Source organism: Corapipo altera, unplaced genomic scaffold, assembly GCF_003945725.1.
Source record: "Corapipo altera isolate COAL_440 unplaced genomic scaffold, ASM394572v1 22b, whole genome shotgun sequence".
Classification (NCBI taxonomy): domain Eukaryota; kingdom Metazoa; phylum Chordata; class Aves; order Passeriformes; family Pipridae; genus Corapipo; species Corapipo altera.
The window spans coordinates 8,190,458-8,217,584 of NW_020884876.1; the positions used below are offsets into that span (position 1 = coordinate 8,190,458).

Consider the following 27,127-nt stretch of genomic DNA (forward strand, 5'->3'; position numbering starts at 1 on the left):
TACAAATCACTGTTTCAGTGTTAGACAGTTTTGGGGTTGAGGGAAGGCACCCCAGTTCTCCACCAAACACTTAAACTACTTGCACCAGCATGTCTTTTAAGAAGCAGTAACAGAGGTGCCAGAGATGCTGTAACCCGACTGGCTACTTAAAAGAAAAAAATACCTGGAAATGAAATACATTTTCCACTCTTAAAAAAAAAAAAGAGAGACAAGACACCTATTCCATGATTGCCACTTAGTTCAGTATATTTAAGCAAAGAATAAGGAAGGTTTAATTTCTTTTTCCTAGTACAATTTATCAGTCACCTTCTTATCCTCCTTTACACAATGAAAAACACCCTCATAATATAACTACATCTGCACTCCATGAAAAAACTGTATATGCTCACATGTTTTTTCAGGACTTCACTCATGCTTTCCTCTGAGTATCACAGCTGTTATTTTGGACTTCAGTGCCACAGATGAATGAATCAGCCCACAAGAGAGACCAGAGTTATGAAACAACTGTGAAAACAATGCAATTAAGGACACAGTTTCAGCAGTACTCTGTCACAAGCTGTTTATTAGAACTTCACTTTGACAATAAATAAGGTATTTCTCAAGCAATCAAAATGTAATTATTTAGAAAGTTAAACAATGCAAGTTTTCACAATGCAATTTTTTATATATACATAATTTACTGTATTTTTAACACCAGTTCATCTGGAGCTGTACAACAGTAGGATGTCTATTTTTTAAATTCACACAGCAGAAGACTACCAAGACATGTCTTTCATCTGGAAGCTGTGTGTGTAAAAACAATCGTAAACCATATCAGCTTCAGGTTGGATAGTCCAACTGTTAAGAACAAATCCCTCTGTTCATTAGACCAGCTGCTGAATTCCAATTTGAATGTATGGCTTACCCAGGAGAAACTGTGGCTTTTTAAAGTTACAGTTTTAAAGGATAGATAGGCTGCTCAATTCCAACAGTATGATGCAACCATTTGTAGTTTACGGTGCTACTGCACAACATATTCTGCTCTCTAGACTAGTGGCACAGGGCAAACTTCTGTAAAGAATGATCATTTTCATTGTTGTATGTCTCTAATAGTAAGTACAAACTTTGCACTTAAACTTTGTACTGTTAACTATGAAAACATCTTTCAGTTTTGGTCACATGAATTAGCATTTCTTCACTTAAATACTCAGGACGTTTAATATGCCTAAATAATGCTTTTCAGAGTTTGACATTCAAAATTAAGTTCAAAAGAATGTTCCTGTTAAATAAAGCACCAAGATTTCCCCATATGTTTATTCCTTAAAGAAAGTCTGTGAAATATTAGCTTTTTTTTTTTACACATTAGTTCTGCTAAGTGTTGTAATTTTAAAATAAAATTTAATTCTTATGGTTTGATCACAGCCATATTTCCAAAGTAAGTTTTACATATTCTGTGCAACATCCCATTTTCTTTAAGTGCAGAGGTACAGGTCTCAAAGTTATGCAGCTGCAATCGAGTTATCATCTGCTTGACGACCCTGAGGCTTTAAGAAAATAAAGACAGAGAATTAAAAAAAACAAACAAACCACCCAAACAACTCCCCCCCAAAAAAAACCCAAATACCAAACAGAAAAGGCTAAGGCTACTAGGAAACTAACTTTGCAATACACTGTATTATCAATGTAGCTCTGGTACACAAGTGTAGCATTAAGCTTATCCTGACTTCTAAAGGTTTCCAATAGCAGCACAAACACAGAGGACATCCAGCTGAAATTTCAGTTTGGCCCAGTGAGTACTTGGTAGAAGCTTCAGCTCTTTAACTGCCCTGTTAAATGCCTTCTCCATACACATCTGGACAGCTTAGCACAAGGCCCAGCTGATCAGAGTTTTGAGCTTTATTGCAGGACAGAAAGCTGAAAATTATCAGTGCATAAAACAGGAATGAGACTGACAGTTTCTTGGAGGAATTTTAAGCAACATCATTAGAGAGGGGAGAGAGCAAGGAGGAAGTTTTAAAGAAAAGGCATCCGTCAATAAGGTTTTCTGAGGTCTTGACAATTCCAAAGCAAAATCAAAGAATTCTGAAGCCTGAAAGAGTCCACAGGAGTGTTCTGAACACCACGCTTTTGAGGGTAAATGCCTTTTCAATTTACTTAGGGAGACACCTTGACAATCAATTTTTACATGTAAAAAGTAAGTTCTGCCTATCTGTTTTTGTTAAAACAAAATTGAAAGAATGCCAGACCTGTTTCCTAGAAACATGATTAAAGATGTCTAGACAAGTCTATCTCAAATCATACAAACAAACTCTTCAGGTTCTTTGGTTGTTAAGAGCCTGAATAAAAAGTGAAGAAAATATTCTGGAGACAGCAGCAGTGGAATGAGGAAGCATGGTTTTAGGTAATTGGATTTAAATGATTCTTAAAAAGTCAAAAGACCACCGTGATCTGATTTTCATGGCATGAGTGAACTGTCTTCAGAGTTATATCGCTTATGAAAAAAATCTAGACTGAGTGATTCACTGACAAAATGTGGTTTTAAAAGTTATTTAGGGAGGTGTGGGATGCTACAGTGTCTCTGAACTTTGTCGTATGGGTTGCTCAAACACTTCTTTTTTCAGAAGTGCTACAAATTTTGGTATTGAAAGTACTTCATTATATTTAGCTCACTCCACTACGCTCAACATAGAGGAAACTTTAAAACTCATATAACAGAGTAAGACATGGAACAAAACAACAGGGAAAGGACAAGCACGTTCAGCTTGTTCACCTAGCAGTAACCAAATATGCATTGCACTGAAACGGATTTCCTAAAGATTTTGGTTGACAACACCAAGGCACAGCACGAGATTTTTTCAAAGCAAGTAACTCTGTTACAAGGTGGCTATTTTAGTCTGCTTGGAAACACTCAGCTTGAACAGAGCTGGAGTGGTTGTCCCCCAAAACCTGAGGAGCCCCAAGGAGAGCCTTTAAACACAGGTCACTTCCCACAGCCTTACCTTTACAAAAATGTGTGTCGGGATGAATCGTCTGAGCAACTGATTGGTGAAGTTTGGGAATCGCATCAAGTTAACGTGAATAGAAGGTAACTGCTGATATCCAGCCATCAGAGGATAGAAGTTATATAACATTTCCTGCTCCGTGCCAGGAAGGATTCTTAATCGGATCTTAAAAAAAAAAAAAAAAAAGCCACAAATATGGGTGTTTTGTGTCTAAAAGCAGTCCTCTGGTTACTTTCTACTTATACAATGGTTACTTTCTGAAGCTGGAAAGAATGTAAATAATTGCCTATTCTAATTTAAACTATTGCTTCTACACTGAAACACCATGTTACCTATAAACAACATGACAAACAGCTCCTAGTCAGACTTCCATTTAGCCCTTTTTCAAAGGGAATCTGAATCTCCATATTCTTCCAGACAGAATGTACCATACTTTAAACACCTAAAACCCAATGAGTTTGTCCTCTCTGCACATCAGCAGAAGTCTAATCAATGCATTCTTCACTACCAGATAAGCCAGCAAGATCAGTAGATGTGACAGTTTTGTACCTGTTTAAGGCCAGAGAACATGAAGGCATCACTGGGTTCCACGGACACCTCCACATCCTGGACTAAGTTGGTCTTATTTCGCAGGTGATACCTGACAGGTAAGGATTCTCGGACTCGACCGAATGATGGCAGATCTTCAGAAAAAAAGTAAGAAATCTCAAAGTGCGTTTCAAATTCCATTAAAAAAAGGAAAAAAAAGTCTATTGCAAAAAGCAGTGAAAAGTTTGAAGAAAGAAAGATACAATAACTAGGCATCTAAAGCATTTCTGAGAAGTTTTTTAGACACAGATTAAAGAACAGAACACAACTTCATTACAATTTTCTAGTAACACTTCTTCAACATCTAGTTACAAACGTCCTAACTGCTAACATTGCCCAAGAATAATAACTAGGAAGTCACTTTGGCTGCTGCTGGGTATTTTCAGCTTACCAAAATCTAATCAGATACTGTCAAGAAGCTCCTTTAAAATATAGGATAGGATGGTGGAAGAATCTCAGTAAAAATGAAACCAAACCAAGGAAAGCATCAGAATTATGTGTGTTCAGTGAGCATTTCAGTACCCCTCTGTTCTTGTGCACGTGAAATGCTAGAAGAGAGACAGTTCACCTGCCTACAAGCATCTTCAACTCTCTAGGCTATTTCTTTCCTTGGATGCAGCCAGGGTGGGCGTGGATGGAACAATTGTCACCATAGGCATCTAGAGAAACCTACTGGGAAGGCAGCATCAGCACAGGTAAGTCCAGCCTCTGTGCTGCCGTGTAGTAAAGGTCAATCCATTGACAGCTTTTAGGAGAAAATATTCATGTAACTAGCTTCTTGTTCTTCCCTTCAAGGGGGAAAAGCAAAGCAAGGCTTGAGGCAGTCTAAGTGATGATATGGTTTATTTCACTAGCCCCATAATATCCAGCATCAGTTTTCTGTCTTTTGCTACAGTCAGTGCAAGCTCTGGTTTCTGTAACAAATTTTTGGCAGTCCTAAAAATTCAAACTGGGATGTATATGTTGCCAAATTAATATTACCTGCATTAACATGGAGGGGAATGCTCTCTACAATCACATGTGGTAGAGTGATGACTGTGCTAACAACAGGTACACTTTCCACAGGTGAACTTCTGCAGGAAAAAGTCAAATGCAGACCATGTTGAATATTATACAACATGAAGTATAAAGCAAGTACACCAAAAGAACATCATTATATGTGACTAAATTAATATTTAGTAGCTTCAAATAAATTAGTAGTTTCAGTGGTGGAAAGAAAAAACAGAAATACCCAAGTATTTCATGACTGGAGAAGACAGGGAATAGAAGGTGACAAAATAGCTTTGTAATTGATCTAAGATCTTCCACGAAGCTTTCTTCTTTGTAATGCTAAAACCATAATACTGTATTTATCTCTTAAGTGAAATATGGATTTATCAAAAGTCTAACTAACTAAGCAGTAATCAGTAAGGTCCAAAGTCTTGCTACAGAAAGATCCAAAACTTTTTTTTGCTTTTTTGCACTTCCCCCCCCCCCCACCCCAAAGAAAAACCAAACCAACAACTCACTATCATCCCTAAGAACAAATCACCTTACTTCATCTCCCCATCAGGGCCAAGAGATGCTTACCTCTTCCAGGAAATTATATAACACCCAGTTGCCACTCCAGTAACATTAGTAACTGGAGGACAGCGAAGGCAGAAGCACTCACTGGCACTCTCACCTGTCTGTAAAACAACTATCAGCAAGATTTTGTTTAAAATCAAAGCATAAAATTTTTGCAGAAGCCACCAAGTCTAAAAATCCAATATGACACAAGCATTCAGCCAGAAAGGCCTTTGAAGTGCTCTGCAAACTATACCTACATAATGTATAAATTGCAAAGTATTTCAACACATGAAAGAGTGACGTGAGCAAGCATACGACAGTTTACTTTCTGATCAGCATTATGAGGTCTTTTATGTAACACAGAATGAGTCATTTGAAATTTAGAGTTCATAAACACCCAAAAAAGGCAAAATAATGCCAATTCAAATTCTGCACTTCTACAGCAAATTCCAAGACATCAGCATAAGAGGTCTCTGATGCTTGAAAATAATATGAACATGGATATCTCCCCTCTTCCACCCAAAATGGATGAGACGTGAGGAAGAGAAGGAACACAAGAAAAATCTACTGACTTTGAGTTTTCACTCTTTTTCTTCTTTTCTTTTCTGATCAAATGAACTAAAAAAAAGTACCTTTTCATTTAGAGAGTGATATTTAAAAAGTACTAACAGAATAGGTTTTAGTCTTTCAAAATTAATCATTAATCTTAAAAAAAAAAAAAAAAAAATCAACCAAAAGATGGACAGCTACGGTTGGTACCTGTGGTGCTCATATGTCCTGGCACTTTGCTCTTTAGGAGCAATCAATTGAGCCATGAAGCACAAGGTGCCAGAGCTGAAGATGAAATATTATAGTTTGAAGACTAAAGGACATGGGAAGTAATTGCTTTTTGCCAGGCAACCTTTGAATCTACAGAGGAACTAGAGTACTGCAAGTCCTTGATTGCATGGGTGGACAGTTGCCCCACAATCAGGCAGCCACTGAAACTGCCTCATTTGATCCGAAGTTAATACATATTTTCACATCTCCGCCCCTGCAAATGCAAAGAATGTTTTGTTGGAAGATTTTGGATTGGCTCTATTGTTTAGTACTCCATTTATTTAACTTTAACATACTGCAGTTTTAATAGGTAAGAGTTGCAAGATAATTTTTTTTAAATTTAAGTAATAAGTTATTAAATTGTGGCAATATTAGAAAAAAAAAAAAAGATGCTTACTACTAATTGTTTTTATAACCTACCCTTTCTAGCTTCACATTTTTCAGTTTTGTGGCTGCAATCATGAGCATTGATCACTGGTCTTTGGATGTTGCCTCTATCACATGGTAAAGTGTTTGCATTCCAGAAAGTATACATAGCTCATAAAAACTGGAAACATTGAGTATCTTTTCATATGGATATCTAAGTTGCATTTCAGAAGTACTTCCCTGACATTTGTTATATTTAGAATTTTGTTTACCATCCATTATTCAAAAGTCTACTTACTTGATCTAGTGAAGCAGAACTACAATTTGAAGCACACTGCTGTCCAAGTTGCATTCTGGCAAGCAACCAGAGTATTAAGCAGCTTTCTTCTATTCACAGTTTGATAAGCAAGCATTTAAAATGTCCCCTTCTATTACTCTCAAGTTATGCAAAAAGTATCCTCCTGATAGAGAGCATACTCTAAGAAAACTTACCATTCTCCACATAAGATTCCAGTTGATCTACTGGGGTCATGGAAGCTGACAGCTGTAGCTGGCTAGTTACAATAGTGAGAGGCCAAGGAGAGGCACTCAGGATGTCCGTCATCAGTAAAAATGGTATATCTGCAAATACTCTGTCCAAGTGCTCCAACTGTCAAAGACAGACATAAGTTCTGACTATTTCTGACCAAACAGGGTGCAACTCTCCAAAGTGGTGTGATTCCAAAATATCAACAACTTTTCAAACACATACCTTCGTGGAAACAAATTTGACAGCAACATCAAAAGGAAATACTGTGTCTATGGTTACAGTTTCATCCTGTATAGGTAACAAAAGAGGTAGAAAGAAGAGTTTCAGACCTGGCTGTTGATGACAAAGATTACTAATGTAAAATTACTTTTAATTATCATTTTAACCAAGTCCTCCCCAGGGAAAAACACATCTTTAAAGATATTTAAGAATAAATGTAGAAAACTTCTGCTTATAGTTACAAAATGACTCACCCTAGGAAGGGCTACCATTATGCTGATTTATATGCTGATTATACCAAATGCTGATTTAGCGGGTTTTTTTTCCATCTACAAGAAAGGTTTCTAAGACACTTGAAACTACAACTTTTAGAACATTTCTTGCATTCCATGAATGTATCTCCAGCAATCAGTGCACCTTTAAAACCTACCCGGTGACACTTGCACAGGATTTCTTTCCCCTCAACAACAGTGTTGATTAAGTAAGAAATGTAAAACAGGAACATTCTTGCACCAACTGTTCCACAACGAATGTAGATTGGTTTTTCCAGCTGCAAAATAAAGGAGATTGTGTGAGTTAAGCTATACCTAATTTACATTAATTAGGCCTAGAGCTGTCCAAAATGTATTAATCATCTTACTTGGTCCAAGAGGGCAATAGTAGAATGGGTATTTTTTGACCATAAGAAATCTCCTTCTATCTTAATCATGCAGTGAGTTTTAATCAGAGTAGCACAGCTCCAGCTGCTTTGCTACTGATGCTCATCTGTTACTTAACAGTACAAGGAACGACCCATAACTGTGTAATATGTGATATACCCGATTTCTAATTTACTGATCTCAGCTTCAGTTTGGTGCAAAACCTGCATATTTGATCCTCTACCACACTGAATCACACTTGCTGACTATTATCTACTGTCCATTAGGCAGGCATTTAATTAACAGTTGAGATTAGCCTCCTTATTTCTTATCTCCCTGCTGTATCATCAATCCCAGAACATACATTATTCCTAAATTTAGTCCATAAGAGAATCTAGTCAAAGAAATACTAAGCTACATGTAAATAGTAGGTTAAATATGCCATAAGTATTTAACTTATCGGTTCATACATCTGAAAGTAAACACTTGGCCTTCTATGAGAGTTTATTAGTTGGTCTCTATTTTCTTAAGTGTGATACAGAAATAAGGTTTTAAGCCTTCACCTTTTCCCCTGGTTGCAAGTCTCCTACAGGAATGTCAGGAAGCAGTGCAGGAAAAGAGTCATCACAGGCATCTGTTCCATGAAGAGTCACCTGAGTTTTCTGAGTCAGGTTGGCATCTTGCCCTAGGATTAAAAACTGTCTTCATATCCACACAGGCTTACATCACTAAAGCATGAAAACAATAACTAAAATACAATATTAAAATACAATATTAATCTCAAAAAAGCAATGCATAAGGAATTAACATTGCTGATTTTATTGAGGGAATCTTTCAAAAGTACCAGCAGAGGGTAGATTTGAACACCATCTTAAGTTTTTAAATTGAAGGGTTCACATCCCTGCAAGTTTGTTTCAGCTATTTAGGCCAGGGAAAAAGTATCTCAAAAATCAGAAATCACATCTAGATGTTCCCTACCATAATATGTAACACAACATGATTATGTGATCCAAGTTTTCTTGATACTCTATAATGAAGTAAAAACAAAAGTTTCACTGTTCTGTGATTCTTTTGTTTTCAAGAGCATGGTTTAATGATTTCACATATTTTTAAAACTGTTCTTCCAAGTTGGTATTGAAAATACATAAAAACAAATGTATAGATGCTAAGTGACACTATTCTTTGGTCAGAGTTTAACTAGAATAGTGGCATTACCACAATTATGTGGGATAATTTTCAACGCAAAACAAGCCACATCTTGCCAGAGTTGCAACTGGAAAATACATCACCTTCCCTATCAATGAAATGTCACGTTTCAATTGTTCTTTAAATGCAACTAGCAAGCCCACACTGACCTTGCATATCACATATTAAAGGGTTAAGATCAAGTAAGGAAAAAACCCAAGAGAAAAAAGAGACCATCTATTAAACGCTGCTTCAGGAGCCAAGCCCAAACATCCAATTAAACAAGTCTCGAGAACAGTCCACTGACTTTAATGAATCATACAACTGCAGAGGGTACGTGGTTCTGTTTCAGAACACACAGAACACATGGCATCCTTTATGTTAGTGGCTCAAAAATATTTTTGCCTTTTAGGATAATTGCGACTAATAGGAGTACCAAGAGTAACATTTGGGCTTGACATATTGAAAACTATCAGCAATATCTATATACAGCTAACTAGGGCTTACACATACAATATTTGCATTTTTAACTTTTCATTCAAAGAAATACTGCCTCAGTTCTCCATCGTTCTCCAAATTTGAAGTGGTTTAAAAGCCAAACTGCAAAGTTCAGAGCAGGGGGAAAAAAAGCACAGGGTGAGCATAGGAGAAAACCCACAAAGACCATACTTAGAAAACATTTATCTAGTGCTGTCTAATGCTTTCATCTCAGTCTCAGCAAGGAAAAGATCTCTCTTTAGGGGAAAAAGAAAGCTTAGTTACGAGCAAATTAAATGAAAAGTTAGAAAGGAATACAAAAGCTTCCACGTTTTCTTTCAAGCTGGTGAAAACTTATATTCTGAAAATATCCAGGTAAATGCCACAGACGAGCCATGGTTAAAGTAATTGTAACTGAATGAGTCTGTTAGCTCTTGTTCTTACCACTGGTATTTCATCATTCCCAACTTTTGCTTTGGTTTGGCTCTTAATTACTGTGGGAAAGCCATTTACTATATTTCTCTGCATTGCATTAAGAACAAGGACTCAATTAAAAGACTGCTGGATTAAAAGAAAATAACCCCAAATACCTGGCTTTAAACCTGCTGTAAGCTTAACATCTTTGGCCACTGTCTCCTCATGTGACTGGACTGTCACAATCAAACAATACATTTCATTAGTCAGGGCAGGAGGTTCATGACGGAGCTGAACAGAAATGTTTGGCACTCTAGAAATAATCCTTTAAGAGAAGAGACTCAGTTATTGTATGTTTCTTAAATAACATGTTTTAAGCCTAGTTTAAAGGACACTGAACCAGTCTACTATTTAAGAGAGGTCTGACAACTGGTAGCCTATTAAACTAAGATATGTGAGGCTCCTGAAAAGCAGTATGATGGGAAAAACTCCGTAAAAACAGACAACTTTGGAACCCCAGGAATAAGCATTAATGGTTCAGATGTTCTGTCAGGAAAGAAAAAAGCACTCACACCAACTGCAATCAAATTTAATTATTTTTATTCCTAATAATAGTTTTCCAATACATTTTTAAGGGATTCTTTGTGCGATAGCTTTCATAAGAGAGCAATAACACCTCCCAGTGTGCACAAAAATCTGGGAAAAATCTGCATAGCAAAGTTAGGTGAAGGGGAGAATTAAAGTATTCTTGGTAGACTCAGAGATCATTGCAAGCTTTTTCTGTGCTCCCAGCTATCTGGAGCCTAAAGAGTCCTAAAGAATTGGATTGTATCTATCTTATCCCCAGTTAAGCAAAGACATACTAAAAAGTTTGTATTGAAGAAGTCCAAACAAGCCTTTTATCTTCTTAAACAGAGTGATCAGGACTTCACAGGAGACTCACAATGATACATTATTTATATACATATATATATTTTCAAGTTTTTACTCACATAGTGCTTGCCTGAATAGTCAAACTGTCCCAGTGCACTTCATTGTCTGGAAGCTTAGGTCTTCGCTTGAAAGAACGTGCTGCCTGCAATGCTTCTTGAGAAGAGGCAGCATCTCCCCCTCCTCCTCGCCAGTTCAGAATCACACATCGGCCAGATTCACTTCCCAGGATCAAGTCCACGGAAGTGATCTGATGGACAGAAATTTGAACATGTATTGGTAACTTTCTCTTCTGATCACCTACTGTAAGAATATAGCTTTTCAACATATGCCGGCACAATAAGCACATGTATCATCAAAAAGCTTCTGGCAGCTTTGCAGACTGAGCACCTCACCACCCCAGGATTTCATTTAATGAAACAGCAGTGGGAAAAGTATCCGTGCTCATGTGTGTGCAGCGTAGTAGGCTGCAGTTTCCTACCCCCCCATAGTGCTATACCACCTCTCACATTTTGGGTTTTTTTAATGTATTGCACATATCTTAAAAAAAAAAACAAAACAAAACTTAAAACGCCAAAAAAATCTTGGAGCAGTACTTAAGTTCTTGTAATTTTTTGTTGTTGTTGTTTTGGCATTGTCAAGAGTTTTACTCTCACTTTTGATACTCAGTTTCAAGAATTCAAACATTCAGAACAGCAGTGACTTAACTGGTGCCAGATCAGAGGCACACTGTAGTCTGAGTTCATTGTATGTAACAGTAAGAAAGCTGCAACATAAATTGACAAACCTCAATCTTCTTTCCTACATCTTCAGTTTTTGCAACAAATTTGAAGGAGAACTTTCTTGTTTTGCCAGGCACTAAGCACATTGTTCCTTGCGATGACTGTTCTAGAACATCACTTTTTTGATAGGCTTCTTCTACTACACAGTATTGGTTGTAATCCTACAATGAGGGAGTGGGAAGAAAGTTGATAAATTCAGGTTGAAGACATCTTTAGAGAATAATGGCAGTATGGCAAATATTAAGGCTCTGTGTAACTGGATCAAACTACATGGGTTCTTCCTATTTTTCACATTATCAAAGTTAGACTTCGCAAGTAATTACAATGCAATTCTTTGACACAAGATATCCATTACATTAATGCAACTTCATGCATTACAAGAAGTAAGACACCAAAATGATCCTTCTGAAACTACAGAAAGCTTCACAGAAAAAAAAAAAAAAGATACAGTAGATGAACTAATCAAACTGCATTTTGGAGTTTTATCCCAGTATCAATACACTTGTCAAAAGTGATAAATAATGGAAAAGAAACCACAAAAACATCTTTCAGCTTAAGTATTAACAAGATTTTTGCAAAAAAGCTTTTATTTTTTTTATGTTTAAAAACACTAATAGATATTATTCCATTCTTATCACAAGCTTCTATCACTAGCTCAGAGATATAAAGAACATAGTTACCTGATTATTGAAACTGATGCAAAGCTTAGAAAACCTGATAGGATGAGGACAATCAGCTCTCAAGTATACATCAAACTGCACAGGAACATCAACATGAAAACTAGGAGCAAGAAATTTTGCTTTGCACTGGACTGGAATTGAAAAAGAAAAGAAACAAGAAGTAGGTGTTAAATATAAACTACAACATTATAGTCCAGAAGCACACTCTTGAAATAATTGTAGTAAGGATTTTTCTGTGTACACTCCTACAACTTTGGTTTGTAAGTGGGACAAATTTGACTACTAACACTGTCACAGAAAGCCACTTTGGCCAAAACCTTTGCAGAGGAGAACAGATGCAGATGTCCAGCAGAAAATAGATAGTCCTGTATACTTGCATGCAATTTTTTTTGTAACAGTCACTCATTCCCCCTTTCTATGGGGAGTATTACTTTGCACATATTTTGCCCTCTTTCCTCAGAATCCTACTTCAAGGCACATCAGAGTGAAAGAAGTCTTCCAAAAAGCAGAAATTCTTCTTTACTAATCCATATCAGGGATAACAGATCACTGAATTCTCTCACTATTTCTTATCCCGCTGATTTAGACAAACAGAGGAGTGCTGAAGTGTTGTTCCTCACTTTAATACAGACTTCATGTGGTTTTTTTTTCTAATCAGTTATTTTCAAGGTATAACTACATCAAAATTTACGATTTGGCATAAATTTGCTTTCTTACTTACCAAATGGTATAAAATCTTGGACTTCTATTGTAAAAATATTACTGCCTGCCAAGGAAACACGGTCAGCCCACAACTTTTGTGATGCTTTCACAGCAGCAGCGTCACAATCAGGTTCAGGATCAGGGCTTTCATTCTAAACACAGGTAAAAGATTACAAACAACAGCAAAAGAAGGCTACCAGACACTGACCACTCTTAGAATTATTTAAAAGGGTAATAGGAGTTCTGCCACTTACCATTAGAACTTTTATCAGATTCTTTTCTATTCGAGATTTCTGATCTTCTTTAAGAGTAGATGCTAATAAACAGAAAAAAACCAAAGGTTACAAGACAGAAGCAAGTGTTCCTACTTTCTTTTTTTTTTAAACTTAACAATAAATCTTTCCTTTAGATTGCATCTTTCAAATAATGCATTCTGGGAAAAAAATTCTAACATCCATCTACTAGTAATGAAGGATTCTTTCGGTTTTCGGAACTTTTCCTATTTTAAATGTTTCCTCTTACTTTCACTGGAACCAAGTAAAATATTTTTTGGTTAGACAAGCATTTTGTAATTTTTTAGAGCAAAATCCCAGAAGAATAATGCTTATGCCTTCCTGGTTTTTATGTTTAAAAACAGAAGAAAGCATAGAAAACTCCGGAACGTGTAGAGAGGCAAGTGCCGATAATGTCAGAAAAAACAACTACTGAAGGTAACAGGAAGGAAAAAGGACTATTTAAAATACACATTATTCTCTTGAAGAAAGGTGGGTTTGCACTGTTTGCTATTCTTTAATACAAAGCAGTGGTCTGGCTACCTAAAAGAAGATGCAAACACATTTTTACCACACCTATCCTAATAGTGGTGTTAGCAATTTAGGGTCCGAAAGGATTATTTCTGCAATGTCCAGTAAGAGACATTACATGGACCAGAGTGCTTGCATTGTTACTGTGCAGCCACCCTGTGTCACATTTTTTTCTTAAAACATTCCACATGTATATTTCATCAGCAGAGTTCTAGTAAAAGGTCTAAGAGAAGCATGTTTGTGATTTTAAATCCAGAAATATAGTGTTAGCTTTGTTACTAGGAAAAATGTTTTTCCCATCCCAAAGCTCAGGAAGTTCCTGTTACGTTATTTCAACTGTCTCAAACGAAGCTTTGTACCTCAGATATCCCTGACACAGTCTAATTGAATGCAATGAATTTTATAATAGAAGAGCAAGAAAACTCAACTTCCAGCATACCACAGAAGGTAGTAAAAATTCAGCACAGGTACACAGCTATTTTGTAGTCAAATAATTTGAAGTACTGTAAGCACTGTATCTGACAATGATTTGTCATACTTCAAAATATATGTACTTAAATTTTTCTGTATAGGCTGAGAGGATTTCTTAAAAGAATACCTACCTCTACCCAATAGCTCTAAAGAGTATGTTATATAATCTTTTAGCTGGGCCATCAGATATGAACATTTGAGTGCTGTTGTCAATATGGAAGTGAGAAGAGTCCACCATCCTTCGCTGCGATATTCACACATAACATAATCCAAAAGCCTGCAACACAGTAAAATCAAGAGAACACAAGTTATACTCACCAATAGTTTTTAGAAGCTTGCCTTTATTTGGTATCCTTAATACAAAAATCATTTTCACTAATACAAATGTTAAAATCAAGTCTACCATTTATATGTGGCAATGATTATTGAAAACAACATGAAATTGTGGCAAAGAAATACATTTATTCCATAAATTTTCTATTTCAAACTAGAAAAATTTTCAAAAGAGAACAAAACCACATACCTTAATACATTCCTAATACTGACTAATGTTTGTTATTACTAGAAAAGCAGAGAAGCAATTTTTTTAAACTCTGTTCAACTGTTTAAGACAAGAATTTCTGCCTACTTCAGAAAAATCTACTTAACATAAAATAAAAAAAGCTTCTCCATAGAACAATCAAGCTCGATACAAATTGATCTGCTTATCGTAGCCTATCTTCTCCTCCCTGTAAATTTCAGTCAGCTACTAACAACAGTAAATACATGTCTGTCTTCAAACAAGAGACAGACAGACAGCACTCAATCAGTGAGCTAGAAACATATAATATTTGCCCAGTAAGGCAAGCTCCCACAACAGCTCAGAGCAGGAAGTTTTTCTGCTCTAATAACTGACTCATCATATCTGTTTTGCTTTCTTTAATAAAAGTGGAGTTTGTAGACTCAATAGCTTGAGCTTCAATCAGATCCAGGTACAAGGATGATCTTACGCAAGCTTCCAACATTATTTCACAGCAATATGACATAGGGTCTTGGTGAGAATACAGCATGCAAAAGAAGCAATCATGAAAGATACTCACTTCAAAGCCTTGGCATAATCTTTAGCGTAGTAATATTCTTCTCCCATTTGAACCACTGATTAAAAAAAAAAAAGTTCCAGATCAATATTGAAAGCCTTTGCAAAATAAATTTAAAAAACGCATCCGATTATCTATACTCACTCAAATGACTTTTCATTCTTGGACATTTGTATTTCTTGAACTGAGCGACAGCATTACTCAACAGAGTGATTATTAGCTCCTATCAGACAAAATCATTACTGATATCATTATATATACAAACGTTAGCATTGTGCTAAAAACAGATTTTTTTTTTCTGTAGAATAAAACTTACCGAGTGAAGGACATTTTTCTCTTTTAACTGTAGAGATAAAATCCCCATCTTCTCCTTTTCAGGATCAGAAAGATCAAAGCCTGCATAAGACAATGAAAAAATCTATGAAACTGGAATTCTGTCCAGACCCAAAGGGAACTATTTATTCTATGAGCAATATGCAATGCAAGCTTCAACTTAAACACAGTTGCACATTCTTTCACCTCACACACAGTTATATCTGTCCAGGAGGGAAATTCTAGAAAACAAATATCTTTCCCCTTGTTTAAAAGAAATTATCTAAAGCTACCCAAAATTAGCAAGTTACAGTAAAACCACCTAGTCTTCATACTGCATCTATTAACATTTAAAGTGTGTATGTTAAGACAAATTTGTAGCCTTTTTTCAATCTGATATCAAATAAGGATACAAGCTTATGTTTCTGTAGCACAGAGCTCAGCATCACATGAACTGCATAGGGCTTTAAAAGACTATAAACTCTTGCTGGAACAAAAAACCCCTAACCTTAATATATCAACAAGTAAAGTTTCTCTTCGTCTAAAACTGTTTAACCTCAGAAGTAGATTCTAAATAATTTTAAAACAGTAGGACTGCAAGATAAAAGAGGTTAGACAGTACTGTATTTACAGTAAACTGAATAAAGTCTTAAAGAGGGCAGTGATAAAGCAGTAAAGCCCAAAGGATATGCAGAGAATATAGAAGACCAAATGGAAAGGGAGAAAGGGAAGTAAAACCACAGATAACAATGAAGATCTCAGAACTATATGTATATTCATATATAGCTCAAAGATGTTACAATGCAGAGTCAGAAATTCTGAGAAAAACATCCTCCTTAATAGGAAAATCATTAATTCCTTTCTTAGATAAAAATCTAAGAATTGATCCTCTCAATCCATTTCAAAATCCAAAAAACTTTTTCATTAAAAAAAAAAAAAAAGAGTCCTGAGCTCCTGTCTGCAGTTGACAAGACACAGTATGGATGGCAGGATGAACTTATAATGATCACTTTCAGAGACATCATTACTTTTGCTGTATCCAGCTCTCCAGCTTCTGTTCCCAGGATCATGTTTCACTGCAGTCGGGATTCCTGCAGCACAGTGATTACAGGTAGCTTGGGCAGCAATAGAAACAAAGCAGCAGCAGAGCTTCAACATGGCCTATGCAACTTTGCTGAAGACCTGATACTGCATAAACCTGAGGTTCCTCTTCTGTTCGTTATAGAGATTAAGCACAGTTCCTGTGCTGCCAGCTGACACCTGCTCAAGCCGTACAACCAACTAACAAGAGAGTGAGGTCTCAGCCCTGCATCCATTTCAGTGGAAAACGGATTACATGTTGATGCCTGCTAAGTTAGCTGGCAGGACCAGCAGCTAAAAAAGTTTGTCCAGACTCCACAGATACAAGACACAGAAACATACTCAATATTCCTTGCCGCCATGGTCTTTGCCCATAGAAGTCAAGCACTCCAGTCTGCGTTTCCAGGGGATCCGGATTGGGATACATCACAGAGGACTGTAAATTCAGCAAATACAGTAACAAAACAGGGTTCATGTTTCATTTTCTCCCAGGTAAGCACCAGAAAAACCCTAAAACAATACCCTCCCCCATGTACTGATACTAATGCTCTTGTTTCTCAGCTTCCCATAAGTCAACAGATACAATGCACATATAGAAAAATACACTGGAAAAACAAACCAATAAGTTTTCAAGTATCCAGAGATGTAGATTTAAAAAAAAAATATTAAGAACATGTCAGAATTATTTGTAATAAAATAAATACTAATGCATTTTCTCTGCAGTAACTTTTGCCATACACAACAAATACACATAACATTAGTAAGCATCAGAAAGACACATACCCCCTCTTTGAGTTTCATTTATGCATATTACAGATTGTTCCACTCCCATTTAAGACTACAATATTAGCTAATTTACTATCCAGTTACTTGCAAAGCGTTTTCTCCCCTCCCAACTTACATCATGGTTACAAAGCATATTTGCTAATTGTTTCCGTTCCTGTGCATAGTAGGCTGCCTGCTGGTAATAGAAACCTGGATTCTGAGTTTGAATTGCTGTCAATCCCAGCTTAATCGCTTCATCAAACAAGTCACCAAAAGCCTGAAACCTGTTAAAAAAAATTTGTAACCAAGATTATGTACAGAACAGCAATTTGAACTGAAAGGTACCCTACAATTAAAAGTTCTGGTTAGTGTTAAGGCAGATTACATTTCTCCGAACTTTTGCATCTAAATTCTGTGGCTGTATTTGTGTCATACTCTGTTCATTCAAAGAGAAAATTGGTCAATAATCAGTGCAAAACAGAACAATAGTGTACAGTTTATATGTTCTAATGTATCTTTATCTTAGATAAATTGCTCAGAATTTGTATCTTGTCTAGACAAGTAAAACAGTGAACTACATAAGGTTATATAAAACTAAGCCAGAAACACTACTAAGCAAAAACATACTGTTTAGACATCCAGGCAGCATGCTCAAAAGCCAGTTCTGCACTTCCTATTTTTTTCTTGCACAGGTCAATATGCTTCCTGAACTGTGCGATTGCATCCAGTGGAGTATTATGCTGAAAACAAAGGCGACAGATCTAAAAAACATCAAAATAAGAGGAAAAACCACTGTGTTAGGCTGCTAAGAATTAACACTCAACCCCCCCCCCCAACTAATTTTACATATTTCTGAAGAGCAAAAATTGCATAAAAAATATAGGGAGAAAAATAGATGTAAACCATAACGCACTATGCCTGAAACCATATGGTCCTCTATTTCATCTAATGCTACTTTTCTTCCCCTTCTCCCCAGGACACCAATGGAAGAGTGCATAACTCACTGCCAAATGTAACACAGAACTGCAGAGTCACTATAAATATCATTATCTTTGAAGACTACAATGTGGAAATGGAATTTGATGGAATCCAACTCCAAGATTGTTGTAAATGGTGGGACAGTTTTGTTTTACCTAAAATCCTCTAAAACACTACAGAAGTATAGTCTGATTCTTAATGAGTTCCTCCTCCTAGCAAGCAGTAACTGAACTATATTGCCCTAAGTTTCTCAAGAAGACAAAAATATTCAGGGAACAAGCAGCCCTTGCATTCATTCCCCCTGCACAGAGTGCAAGTTAAAGGAGTCTAGTCTTTCAGATGATTGCATCTCAAGTGAACTCCAATCCTTCAAAATAATCCCAAACTTCAGCTAAGGATCTTTTTTTTGTATGGAATTCAGAAGTCTCTGCAAGTCTGAGTGTAACTGGTATTTCACTCTTTCTAATTCATCTCTGTAAAAGCAATATAAAATTAACTTTTCACACATTAAAGATGTATCGAGTTCTTTTTTAAGTAAAGACTGTCAAAGATTAGAAGTACAGTTGTTACCTTGTAATTTATAAATCCTGCCATGGTCTTGATTTCCAGCATGTTTGTTTCATGAGCCCTCAATTCATGCACAAGATTATATGCAGTTCTGTAATTCCTAAGCACAAATACTTTAATTAGAGTTAAGTCATACAAAATAATAAAATTTAAGAACAGGACTGCCAACAGCAAAAAACTGCCTTTCAATGAGAGTGTTCTTCCCAGTGAAGAACTTGCCCCTTATACATACATGTTTAAATAATTTTGCATTCAGGAAAATATTTATCACAGTCTATGGTTTAGAGGGTGGAGGAAGATTACATGAGTCTTACTTGAGAGCATTCTGTGTATCCTGTTTCAGCTCACTGAAGAACGCTATTTTGAACTGGTGTCTAACAAATAAAAGCTGCAAAACACAAGCAGTGTACATCATTCACAAACATTCGAACATACCTGTTGCCTACAAAGCAGATACAGGTGATAACTTCAGAAATGTACATAATATAGCACTAGACTTGAAAAACTGACTATGCAACTGTTTCCTAATAGTTCTCTCTGCCACCATGACACAGCAGTGATCTTTCAACAGATTTAATCTATCCAAAGTCTTTTACCCCGGAACAAGGGAGACGCTTTGTAACACCCCAAAGTCTCTACAACAGAGCTGATCGTGGTTTGCAGCTTATCACTTGGATTCCAGATTCCAAGAGAGGGAAGCTGACAATCTCAACAGAACATTGTGTGTCTGAGTGGATTTGAAAAGCAAAAGTTAAAAAGCCAAATCAAGTGCAACTTTGAGTACAAAATGTCTAAGGAAAGCACATCCCACAACTTGTTAAGATACTACACTCAAATAGGTTAAACCATAGAGATAATTAAGAAGTTTTTCTTTTTTTAATCTGAGAGCTTGATTTTTGGGCTGCAGCTCTTCTAATGCAGATGTGAGGAAGACAAATGTAAGAACAAAACCAATCAAAATAAAAGCTTAAATTGCAGAAAATAAAACCTGATTTACTTTCTATACTGAGAGAGGACATCTCAAGTTGGAAGGGGGGAATAAAAACATTTAAGCAATAAACAACTTTTATTTTCATGTTTTAACATGCAATATAATTTTGCACAGTACTTCAAAAACAGGGTAACATTACCTGATGAGTGGTTTTGTTCAAGAACTCCTTGTGAGATTTAACTCTTCGTATTTCTGTGTAATAGTAAGTCTGTGCATGCTCATAGAAAGCATTTTCCAACCTGCAACAAAGTTGCTCATAAGTGTCACAAAGTTTCTCCCACAAACAAAGTTTGAAGTTCCTCAAAATAAGTTATTTTTAATCCTGCTTATTTCAGTGTTGGCAAAGTAGCTCGAGGTATTACTAAACTCTTCTTCAAGTTACAACACAGTTAAGAGTCTGCAGACAAAAACTCTTCACATAAGGATAGCAAGAAGTATAACAAGCAAGCTTTATATACTGACTTCTTATACAACAATCTCTAGCATTTAATTTAAGAAAGTCTGAGGGTAAGCTGTTCTGATTTTGCAAGGCAATAGAAAGTGGAGAGATGCCCCTAAATCAAGGCAAGTAAACTTTGCTGAGGCTCCCAGACAATGTCTGAACAGGTCAAGATCTTATTTGCTGAGGGGAGTAGTGGGAAGGAAAAAAATAATCAGCAAACAAAATTATGAGGGCACAGACTAGGTTTCATTATTCTGTCCAAACATCAACAGCTACTTGGTTTGCAGAGGTAACAGTGGGATTTGTGTTTGCAAGATAAATAGGCCAAGGCAATTTGCAGGGGGAGAAGACAAAGAACACCAAATGCAGTATGAGGCTGAGGAGAACCTAAGAACCATATGCTGTATGATCAAGCCGTAAGGAGTAAAATCAACTAGAACAAGACCAGAATCCAGGAGAGGAATACCTGCAATAGCACTGACACATGCAGGAAATAAAGGCTGAAGTACCAACTCTGTGATTTGGCCAAGAAGGGATCACTGCAGCCCTTGATTAAGGTAGATCACAACTTGTGTTCTGTCTGCCATGCAACTGAGAGGGTGGTGATGAAAACAACAGGAAAGACCACTGGACAGTAATTGTTAACTATGAATTCAGTCACAACAGGAAGACAAGACAAATAAAGTCAACCTAGCATACTTGTTCTGGTACTATATTGTGGTCATATAAGAGAACATGAGCCAGTCTGAGGGGTAAAACAAATTACAATCTTTTATTACTGTGAAATCTCAATTAAAGATGTCAAAATTAAAAGATTTATACCAGACCTTCTGACATGATTATATGCACAAACAGTTGTTGGGGCTTTTTTTCCACCAACTTGGAGACTGTTGCAAATCTCATAATAAATCTCATAATAAAGTGCAGTTTGCAAAGGCTGACACTAGTTAACACACAGCGAACATTCCCACTTTAGCAAAATAAAAGTAAAATATGAAAAACTAGAAGTAATGGTTACCCTATTTTGATGAATTCCAGTGGCAGTTTGTGAGTAGTGTGGATACAATACCAGCATCAATTTATGTTAAGAATTATGGTGTTTATATATAAATACAAAGGTGAGAGAAGAATTAGCCTCTCAGACCAAGACCTCTTCTCTCCCTGAGCATATATTGGAAAATTAATTTTATTAAACCATGATTTGCCTTAGTTTGAGTCCTTCTTTTTAGATCTACACAAGTCTCTCAATCTTTCCCTAATCTGTTTTTGAAGTCTTCTCAATTTATTTGATGTTGTGTTCCCTGTAAATATTAAAACAGAAAGCACAAGAAATTTATAAAATGACAAAGACATAATATTTGCAGTCAGACAGATGCCACTTAGCATAAACAGAAAGAGAAAGCTGCACAGTCAGGAAGGGAGGTGGGGGGAAACAAAAACCTGCCAAGAGTTAAACTTAACAACAACACATTTGTAGGGAAAATCATTTAGAATCAGCAGGGCCAAAACCACTGCAGAAGTAGAAAAGTTCACTTTGCCTCTATCTCAACTTGAGGAAGGGAACATCTTGGGATATTTAATAATATTTCTTTAAAAGCAACATATCTGACTGTCGTTACTCAAATTCACAGAGAAACAAAGTGGTGTGGAATTCAGCAGGCCCCCTTACTGAGCCCTGGGGAACAGCACTTGTGCTGTGGGAGACAGTGTCAAAGGCTTTACTACAGTCCAGGCAGACAACATCCACAACTACTCCCTCAACCACTAAGTGGGCCACCTGGTCATAGGAGACCAGACTGGGAACCTCCCTGGTTGACCAGGGCTGCTGGTAAATGACTGAAAGTGGCTCATGGAGCACTTCTGCCAGCTCCCTCAGTACCCTTGGGTGGATCCCATCTGGCCTCACAGACTTGTGCATGTCTCAGTGATGCAGCAGGCCACTGACCATTTCCCCTTGGATTATGGGGGCTTCATTCTGCTCCCTGTCTCTGTCTTCCAATTCAGGGGGCTGGGTACCTTGAGGATAACTGGTTTGATTATTGAAGACTGAGGCAAAGGATACATTAAGTACCTCTGCCTTTTCATCTTCTTTTGTTACTGTGTTTTGCCCCATATCCAATAAAGGATGGAGATTCTCCTTAGCCCTCTTTTTGTTGCTAATGTGCTTATGGAAACATTTTTAATTGTTTGTTTGGGGTTTTTGTTGGTTTTTTTGTGGGGTTTTTTGTTTGTTGGTTTTTTGGGGTTTTTTGTTTGTTTGTTTGTTTGTTTTTACAGCAGCAGCCAGATTAAGTTTCCTTTTTTCCCTGCATAACCTCATGAAATCCTTGTAGTTCTCCTGAGTTGCCTGCCCCTTCTTCCAAAGGATATAAAATAAACTCTCTTTTTTTTCCCCAGGTTCCAGTCAAAGCTCTCTGTTCAGGTCAGAACAGTCTTCTTCCTTGCTGGCTCTTCTTTCAGTACAGGGGACAGCCTGCTCCTGCACCTTTAATATTTGCTTCTTGAAGAATGTCCAGCCTTCCTGGACTCCCTCCCAAGGGACTCTGTCAACCAGTCTCCCAAACTGGACAAACTCTGCCCTCCAGAAGTCCAATGTAGCAGGACATTGACTCCCCTTCCTTACTTCTTCAAGAATCTAAAATGCTATCATTCTGTGATTGCTGTGCCCAAGACAGCCTCCAAGCATCACATCACCCACAAGTCCTTCTCTGTTCACAAAGAGCAGATCCAGTAGGCACCTTCCCTACTTGGCTTACTGACCAGCTGTGTCAGGAAGTTCTCTTCCACACACTCTAGGAACCTCCTACACTCTTTCCTCTCTGCTGTGTTGTATTTCCAGCAGATATCTGGTAACCTGAAGTCTCCCAGGAGAACAAGGGCTAGTAATTACGAGGCTTCTCTCAGCTGCTTATAGAATATTTTATCTGCATCTTCATCCTGGTTGGGTGGTCTGTAACAGACTCTCAGCAGGATACCTGCCTTGTTGGCCTTCCCCCCTGATTCTTTCCTATAAACACTCAACCCTATCATCACCATCGTTAAGCTCTAGACAATTGAAACACTCCCAATCAAAACACTCCCTAACATACAGGGCTACCCCACTGCCTCTCCTTCCTTGTCTTTCCCTTCTGAAGAGCTTATAGTCATCCACTGCAATACTTCACTTGTGCAAATCATCCCACCATATTTCCATGATGGTAACCAGATCATAGTTTTCCAGCTGTACAAGAGCTTCCAGGTCCTCCTGTTTTTTGCCTATGCTCTGTGCAGTGGTTTAGATGCACTTCAGCTTGGCTATTGATCCCACCATCTTTTTGAGGGGAGAAGCCCTAATTCCTACATGATCATTCTCAGACATCATTACGGTTCCTAACACAGCCATAACCTTTGTGTCTTCACTGTCACATGAATTTCCATCCCCTACATCCAACGACCCAGCAGAATGAAGGTCCTCACTAGCACACCAATACACTGGCATGCTGTCCCCAGGTTTAGCTAGTTTTAACCCTTTCCCCCTTTAAGTGTAGTTCAAAGCCCTTTTAACAAGCTCGGCTAACTCTTTCCCCCATTTGAGACAAGTGTACACCAGCTGCTGCCAGCAGGCCTGGTGTTGTGTAAACCTACCCACAATCAGCAAACAGAGCAAAACAGTGCTTACCTTATGATATAGCCAACAAGATGATCAGTGTGTGGAAGTACAAAGAGTGATTTTCCAGAAAGGTCACAAGCATTACATAAAGCTGCTGCCCTCTCTGATGCAATAACATCTTCCCCTAGAGAAGTCAAGGAAAGCACAAGTAAGTGGTATGTGGTGCCACAATGTCAAACTAGCTCTAAAAGCTTAAAAGTCAAACCTTAGGTTCTAAAAGATATGGAAAAATCTACTAAAGTTAAAACCAAGATGACATTCTTTCTTACTTCTTTCAGAATACTATGTGCTTCATCCAGCAGAAGACATTGCAGAAGCTTTCTAGCAATTTCTAGCAAAAAACTACAAGTATTACATAAGTTTTTCATCTCTCACAAAATTGAATACTCTATGTCTTGAGAAATACAACAGCATCCAGAAAAGTCAAACACATACAGCAGGTAGAGCAAAAACAAAAAAACCATTTTGCCAAACACTCAAAAGTGTACAGCTACAGCTGAAGCAGCAGCTCTACAGAAATGCAAGGTTAAAGTGTATTACATTTCACAGCTCCACCTGGCTCCAAAATTTTATTGACTGAAAGAGAGTTAAGACAAAAGACCTTTGTAGGTACCAAATACCTTTCCTCTAAGCTCTCAATGCTTTTACTGCTTTTTTTGATCTTAAGTAAAGCTTAAAATGCAACTTGCTTACAAGAAGGTACCCCGTGCATTACACTAGTAAACCATTTTTGACACTGTGTACCAAAAATCAGACTTGGACTTAAGAGGAAGACATTAAGGAGAAAAGTATCAAATGTTTAGGGTCAACTACCCTGAGTGCTTTTTATCCTTACACTTTCCTGCAGTCACATTTAATACATGTGGAAGACATTAGATGAAGAACTGCAGATAATGTGACAAACAACAGTCAGTTCAGTCCCTTGGGTCTTCTGAAAAACAAAAACTTCACAACTGCGCACAGAGTTTTCAAGTACCTGGAGGCAATGGCGTTTTTTTCTGAATCAAAACCACAGCGACTTTCGTATTTCTTCCCTGCAAGCTTTGCCTAAAATAAAGACAACACAGTGTCAAGGTTTCACTTCTTAATTCTGAATAATCAGAACAAAATGAGATTTCAGTCTAGATGGAAGCACTAGAAGAATGTTACATAGGAGAAAAAGCTAAACATAATAATATACTCCATCATTCACAGAATGCTGTGTTCCCTTTTTTTGGGAGAGGATAATTGCACTGAGTTTAGCAAGCAAAATTTCAGGGGCTGTTTTTACTTAAGTAACTTTTACAAATAAACTGTTCAAAAAAGCTTTTTTACTGTCAGTTGTATGTTAAAGAGCAAAGCTCAAGTTCCCCTTAATTTGTGTTTAAGAAAAAAAAAAAGATATGTTTTATATTCTGCAATTTACACTTACATTAGTTTTTACTACACTATGAACCAAGTGAAAAAAGTCTACCTGACAATTTCAACTCGAGTAGCACACTCCAACTGCTTTTCCTTCCACTGTGGCTCATCCCAGTCTAGTTCATAGAATACCACCACAAGTGCTGGAACCAAATTCAGGTGTTTGTTCATCCAACCAGTCTTCAGGATTCCTTTTGGAATATACCATTCATAGGATGTCCTCTGAAAATATTGAGGATATTAAAGCAAGCTACCAAATCCATTTACAAACATCTGTAGCAGGAGAAAAGGAATTGCCTCTACATTCTTGTCACTTGAGAATATGTTTGTCTATTTCCTTTAACATTCCTCCCCTTGAGCCTTTGCTCCCTATTAAGACATATCCCTTGATACCTGGCACAGGACTTTATGTCTGAGATAGCAGCAGCAAAGAACAACATATTCCAGGTAGACTGGAGAAGGGTCAAGTTCAGAAGCATGTTTCGTATAGTGCCATGAAACATTAGGCTCAATTTAAAACAGGGCTCTCAAACAGAGCAAGGACACACCAGTTTAAATTCTTTGCCTTTGCCAGCATCATGGAATTATGTAGTTTTCCAAGGGCTAAATCCATTGACATTGTTTCTTAACTTGCCGTTGCAAAGCAGAGAGTAGACCAGAAATACTCCTTCTGCTGTGTTTCACTCAGTTAAAGGCTTCAGGCTGTTTTCAGAACACACTAATTCCAAATATCTAATTTCTCCAGAGTTAAACTTGAGGTTTCATTAAAGCTCAAATTTTACAAGGTGCCTTAGTGCTGAGTCAAAGAACAGCAAGTACTTTAAAATGCAAACCATACTGTCTTCCTCTGCTTCTGGCTCACGAGCTAAGGCACCCGGTCTCCTATGCACCCACTGCGCTCCCTCAAAACACCCTTGGCTTCCCCTTCACCCTCACAATTTCCCTGATTTGAAGCTCCCACGCTTCCCCTCCAACAGCGGGGGAAGAGGAAGCACAGGTCCGGCCGGGCGCGGTGCTCGGCCGCCTGCGGACCCTGCAGACCAGCCCACGGCCCTTCCCTCAGGGAGACACCAACTCCCGCGTCCTCACTCCCGAGGCCGTGCTGCGGGGACAGCGGGCTGGAGCCCTGCAGGACTGGGGGCACTCGGTACCTTCGTCCTGCACTTGGGGTACTCGTGGTCGCCGGGCAGCACTTTGAAGGAGATGGGGACGCGGTCGGCCCTGCGGTTAGCGCAGAAGGCGTCCCACACGGCGCGGTGCACGGCGTTATACACCACGTCCAGGCCGGTGAGCGTGACGAATGCCATGGGCCGGCAGCACAGCTCTACCGGGAAGTCCCAGTGCGTCGGCGGGGTCATCCTGCACCCGGCACGGCGGCCCGCGGACCAGCGGGACAGAGGTGGCGGGAGGGCGGCCCAGGCCGGCCGCAGGAGCGCCCCGTTGTCCGGGGTCCGTCCTCCCCGGAACGCCGCCTACCGCGGCGGGACAGAGCCGGGACGCGCCGGGCAGCGCCAGCTGGCAGCGGCCGCGGGTCACGGGAGGCAGCGCGGGCGGGCCCCGCCTCAGGAAGCGAGCGCCGGGCGGCGTCGGAAGGGCAGCGCGAGCGGCCAATCAACGCCTCGGCCGCACCGCCCGGCCCAGTCAGGGGTGACGTCACTGACCAAGGAGCCAGTGAGCGGAGGGAGGAAGCGCGGGCCAGCGCGCAGCGGGCCAATGGGACAGCAGGGGGCGGTG

The 27,127-nt window shown here is 38.3% G+C and overlaps 1 protein-coding gene across 1 annotated transcript; it reads right to left on the bottom strand.

Moving 5' to 3' along the window:
* Window positions 1-533: 533 nt before the first annotated feature.
* TRAPPC11 (trafficking protein particle complex 11) lies at window positions 534-26,858 on the bottom strand. Its single transcript, XM_027635930.1, has 29 exons — window positions 26,545-26,858; window positions 25,446-25,615; window positions 24,969-25,039; window positions 24,002-24,116; window positions 20,041-20,140; window positions 19,225-19,298; window positions 18,914-19,010; window positions 17,993-18,126; window positions 17,502-17,649; window positions 16,943-17,036; window positions 15,525-15,604; window positions 15,353-15,431; window positions 15,212-15,266; window positions 14,264-14,409; window positions 13,113-13,174; window positions 12,878-13,010; window positions 12,157-12,287; window positions 11,482-11,637; window positions 10,757-10,944; window positions 9,941-10,089; window positions 8,252-8,373; window positions 7,481-7,600; window positions 7,054-7,119; window positions 6,795-6,951; window positions 5,139-5,247; window positions 4,551-4,642; window positions 3,531-3,664; window positions 2,979-3,146; window positions 534-1,523 (listed from the first exon to the last, which is right to left on the bottom strand). The coding sequence occupies exons 1-29, from the start codon at window positions 26,749-26,751 to the stop codon at window positions 1,479-1,481; spliced, it is 3,402 nt and encodes a 1,133-aa protein (XP_027491731.1). The 5' UTR covers window positions 26,752-26,858; the 3' UTR covers window positions 534-1,478.
* Between the last annotated feature and the right edge of the window lie 269 nt (window positions 26,859-27,127).

Excerpts from the sequence above, each read along its gene's own strand:
- TRAPPC11 (XM_027635930.1), bottom strand. The coding sequence starts at position 26,751 with ATGACCCCGCCGACGCACTGGGACTTCCCGGTAGAGCTGTGCTGCCGG. Across the intron at positions 15,605-16,942 it reads ATGGCGGCAAGGAATATTGA|GCTTTGATCTTTCTGATCCT; the intron begins GTATGTTTCTGT and ends TGTCTTATGCAG. Across the intron at positions 3,147-3,530 it reads TGTTCTCTGGCCTTAAACAG|ATCCGATTAAGAATCCTTCC; the intron begins GTACAAAACTGT and ends TTTTTTTTTAAG.